Source organism: Moschus berezovskii, chromosome 8, assembly GCF_049115385.1.
Source record: "Moschus berezovskii isolate FMDL1 chromosome 8, NW_MosBer_1.0, whole genome shotgun sequence".
Taxonomy (NCBI): domain Eukaryota; kingdom Metazoa; phylum Chordata; class Mammalia; order Artiodactyla; family Moschidae; genus Moschus; species Moschus berezovskii.
This window is the reverse complement of record NC_142467.1, coordinates 106,441,103-106,445,955: the sequence shown is the minus strand read 5'-3', so window position 1 is coordinate 106,445,955 and position 4,853 is coordinate 106,441,103. Positions and strand designations below refer to the sequence as shown.

Genomic DNA, 4,853 nt, shown 5'->3' with positions numbered 1-4,853 from the left:
AATTGAATAAAATATTTTCACACCTGCATCTAAGTCTAACTGGCTTCTTGATTTCTTCGCAGCTGTCTCCTGAGACCAGCCCATGAGCAGCTGGCCCTCTGCCCTCAGAGGCCGCAAAGAATCAGGTCGAGGTTTAGGCAGATTACTGATGTCCTAAACCGGCCTCCTAAGGATTCCTAATCCTGGGGCAGCATCCAGCCAACAGGCTCAGGGTCACACGAGGTCCTTCCACTCTGTACCCCAGCACCCAGCCAGAGTTGCCATGGCTTCCCTTTTCTCTGGCCGCGTCCTGATCCGAAACAACAGCGAACAGGATGAGCTGGACACAGAGGCTGAGCTCAGCCGTCGACTGGAAAACCGGCTGGTGCTGCTGTTCTTTGGTGCTGGGTCTTGCCCGGAGTGCCAAGCCTTTGCACCCATCCTCCGGGACTTCTTCATGCGGCTCACGGATGAGTTCTATGTGCTGCGGGCAGCCCAGTTGGCCCTGGTGTACGTGTCCCAGGACCTGACGGAGGAGCAGCAAGACCTGTTCCTCAGGGACATGCCCAAGAAGTGGCTCTTCTTGCCCTTCGAGGATGACCTGAGGAGGTGAGACAAGAGGAGAGGTCAGGGAGGGCTTCCTGGAGGAGGGGCTGTTTCTGCTGAAAGTGAAGTGTTAGTTGCTCAGTTATGTCCGACTCTTTGCAACCCATGGACCGGAGCCCGCCAGGCTCCTCTGTCCATGAAATTCTCCAGGCAAGAATACTAGAGTAGGTTGCCATGCCCTTCTCCAGGGGATCTTCTCAACTCAGGGATCGAACCCAGGTCTCCCACGTTGCAGGCGGATTCTTTATCATTTGAGCCTCCCAGGAAGACCATTTGTTTATTGGTGTATCTGTTCCATCTGGAGTTGATAAAATCACCCTCTGTGGGCCAGTCAGGACAGAGAAGTCAGGCGTGGAGATGGGGGAGGGAGGGGCACCTATGCCCATTTCCACCCAGCTGCAGGGGAGTTTACCACCTAGTGGGTGAGTCAAACATGAAACCAAGACTCAAACACTCAAAGAAATACATAACAAACTGCAGCCGTTGCAAAGGCGAAAGGGAGAATGGCATGTGAAAATATAACAGGGAGGCCTTGCTGAGGTTTGGGAGTCGGGGGATGCTTCCAGAGGAAATGGCTTCAAAGAGAGAACTCCAAGGACAGGGAGGGAAGGAGGGTAAAGAGTGAGGAAAGAGAAGTGTTTCCAGGCAGAGGACAGACACAGCACAAAGGCTCAGAGGATTTCAGAGAAAAAAGAGCCAGTTCAGGGAAACAACATAGCAGGCACCATGCATGTTAAGTCACTTCGTGTCCGACTCTTGGGACCCTATGGGCTGAAACCATGGGCTGGAGCCATCCTCTGTCCGTGGGATTCTCCAGGCAAGAATACTGGAGTGGGTTGCCATGCCCTCCTCCAGGGAATCTTCCCAACCCAGGGATCAACCCAGGGATCGAGTATGTCTCCTGCATTGGCAGGTGGGCTCTTTACCACTAGCACCCACCTGGGAAGCCAGCAGGCACCGTGTGTAGCAGAGCCCCAGATGTCACCTAGTAAGTGGGCCTGTGATCCTCAGACAGCAGTGGAGCTGAGAGAGAGAGAGGTGGTTGGGTTCAAGCTTTCCAGTGAGCTGCCCGATAAACAGTGTGATCATTTGTGGCTATCTTCAAACTTTCCCCTTTTCTGCAGTAAGACTGTCATTCTTTTTTTTTTATTTTTTGGCTGCACCACATGGCATGCAAGATCTTAGTTCCCCCACTAGGGATCAAACCTATGCTCCCTGCAGTGGAAGCATGAAGTCTTAACCACTGGACCACCAGGGAAGTCTCAGACTTACATTCTTTTTAAGCCCCCAGTTTTTATTATGAAAAATTTCCTGCAAGCTGCACAGAGCATCCAAGAGAAAAAAAAAAGAGAGATAAGAATAATTTCAAAGATACCAAAAAGTTTCAAGGAGCACACAATGGACCCCATGAAAATTATTCATATTTTTCTATTCGCTTTATCTCCACTGGTGTGAAGTTTGTGCTGAACCATTTGAAAGTGAGTTGCAGATTTGGGGACATTTTACTGATCTCATCGGTTTTGTTACAAAACTCAGAAGTTTCTGGTCATGGAGACCTTTTTCCGCCACCCAAGATTATCAGTTTGCAAACTTGCTCACTCTCACTCCCACTTCTGCAGCTGAGGAGGCTCCATTCCCCAAAGGGCAAATATCTCCCTCTCACGGTTCAAGAAATGCCAACTACAAGGGCATCACAGCCAAACACTGACTTTGTTTGGGGCAGGGTCCTCTCAACAACAGGTGGTGCTAGTGGTAAAGAACCCGCCTGCCAATGCAGGAGACGTAAGAGTTGAGGGTTCAATACCTGGGTTGGGAAGATCCCCTGAAGAAGGGCATGGCAACCCACTCCAGTATTCTTGCCTGGATAATCCCATGGACAGAGGAGCCTGGTGGGCCACAGTCCATGGAATCACAAAGAGTCCGACCCTTCCCCCAGGCAAGTATCCAGACGGTTTCTACCCCCTACCCTTCCTATACACCAGGCTGCCAGATAAAATACAGGATACCCCAGGAAATTCCTTTTTGGTCCAGGGGTTAAGACTCCAAACTTCCAATGCAGGGATTGTGGGTTTGATCTCTAGTCAGGGAACTAAGATCCCATAGGCTGCATAGCCAAATTAAAAACATCTTTTTTAATAAATAAAATATAGGATACCCAGTTCAATATAAATTTCATATAAGCAATGGAGAATTGGGAGTATAAGTACATCCCACATAATACAGGGATATACTTATAAAAAGTTATTTGTTGTTTACATGAAATTCAAATTCGTTCACACAGGGTATCCTCTATTTCTAGTTGCTAAGTCTGGCAACCTATTCCTTTGGGATTTTATGAGCACTATGTTTCTCTGCATGAAGGCTGGCAAAAGGGCCACCCGAGAACCCAAATTAAGAACTGTGCAGCCCTGGCAGCCTGCTTTACTCTATGAAGACTGCATAAGATTCTGGCCTAAATGGGAGATGACATCTGGGGTCTCCAGTGGATGGCTTCCGACAACCTTCCTCTCATACAGAAAACAAAATCAAGTTCTTCCCACGGCCCTGCACTATGATCAGAGCGGCACTCCAATCTCCCCCTGACGTACAGGCCTTTGCACCAGCTGAGCCCTCTGCCTGGGAAAACCTTCCCCTGTTCTCCCCTTCCTCATCCTGCAGATCTCGGCTCCAAGGGCACCTCCTGAGAGAGGCCCTCTCTGACCCTAAGTCCATAGCCAGTTTAATATCTCTTTATGGAACTGATCGATATTTATTCATTCATCTCATGTGCATTTTCTGAGCATCTGCTCTGTGCCCCGCACTGTTTCAGGCACTGGGGACACCCGGGTATAGAGACAGAAATCCGTGCCCCAGTGAAACTACTTTCTATTGTGGGAGCAAATGACAACAGGAGAAATAAGCTATGCAGTGTGTTGGGTGCTGAGAGTCGTGGATCAGCAGAGAGGAATTGAAATGTAAGGCTAGGTGTCTGCAGCATACAGGGTCTTAATCTCAGATGTCTGGGGAGAGTGCTCCAGGTGGAGGACATGGCCAGTGCAAAGGCCCTGTGGTGGGTGCATGGCTCGGGCGTTAAGGCACAGCCGGAGGCCAGTGTGGCCTCTCTGGGTTCCTGGGCATTCCCAGAGGCTGGCATGGGACACTTGAACACAGAAGGCGCTCAGTAAGTACTGGAGGAGGGGTGGAGGGTTCCTCAGCTCAGGATCTAGGACGAGGGTCCGATCCGACTGACCCACCCTCCCCTCAGGGACCTTGGGCGCCAGTTCTCCGTGGAGCGCCTGCCAGCTGTCGTGGTGCTCAAACCCAGCGGGGATGTGCTGACGCTCGACGCGGCCGACGAGATCCGACGCCTGGGCCCTGCCTGCTTCGCCAACTGGCAGGAGGCGGCTGAGGTGCTGGACCGCAGCTTTCTGCAGCCCGAGGACCTGGACGACCCCGCGCCGCGGAGCCTCACCGAGCCCCTGCGCCGCTGCAAGTACCGCGTAGACCCGGCTGCGCGGGGCGCACAAGGCCGGGGTAGAGCGGGCGGCTCCGGACAGGAGGGCGAGGCCGAGGGCGAGGCCGCGGGACTGTTCTGACCCCTGGATGGGGTGGACAGGACTCGGGGGTTCTATGATGAAACCCTCACGAGGAAGGTTGGGGCGGGGCCGGGGGAAGGGGGAAGCCGGCTGTTCTGATCCTTTTGGTGGGAGGGAACAGAGAGGGGCAGGTCGGTGATGAGTCCTCCCCCCAACCCCCGAGGGTAGGTGGGAGTGGGGGCCTGTACTGAATCCCCTATAGGAAAGAACACAAGGATGCGGGGCGGGGGGCAGCGGGGGGGGGGAGAGCGATTCTTTGATGAGGCCTCATCTCCCCCGATTGAGGGCTGGAGGAGAACGGAACGACAGAGGATGAAATGGTTGGATGACATCACCGACTAGATGGACGTGAGTCTGAGCAAGCTCCGGGAGTGGGGATGGACAGGGAAGCTTGGCGTGCTGCAGTCCACGGGGCTGGAAAGAGTCAGACACGACTGAGCGACTGAACCACGACAAACCCCACCTCCCGGTGGTGGGCGGGACCGGAGTGGGGGAAGCTGTTCTGAGCCCCAAGGTGGAAGGCTGGCTGGCAGAGCAAGCAGAATCTCTGAAAAGCCTCAACAAGGCGGGAAAGGGGGACAGGATGAGGGGAGGGAACCTCTCTGAGTTCAGTCCAGGGAGAAGGAGGATGTCCTCGGTGACTCAGTCGTATCGGACTCTTTTGCGACCCCATGGACTCTGGCCCGCCAGGCT

General features: G+C 53.3%; 1 protein-coding gene across 2 annotated transcripts; it reads left to right on the top strand.

Annotated features, from left to right (window-relative positions):
- Window positions 1-262: 262 nt before the first annotated feature.
- On the top strand, window positions 263-4,351 carry NXNL1 (nucleoredoxin like 1). 2 transcript variants are annotated; one of them, XM_055431527.2, is made up of 3 exons: window positions 263-588; window positions 3,830-4,125; window positions 4,329-4,351. In XM_055431527.2, exons 1-3 carry the CDS (start codon window positions 263-265, stop codon window positions 4,349-4,351), a joined length of 645 nt encoding a protein of 214 aa, XP_055287502.2. The 2 variants fall into 2 exon arrangements, with proteins under 2 accessions (XP_055287502.2, XP_088694537.1); XM_088838411.1 differs by lacking the exon at window positions 4,329-4,351 and having other exon boundaries at window positions 3,830-4,160.
- The last annotated feature ends 502 nt before the right edge of the window (window positions 4,352-4,853 follow it).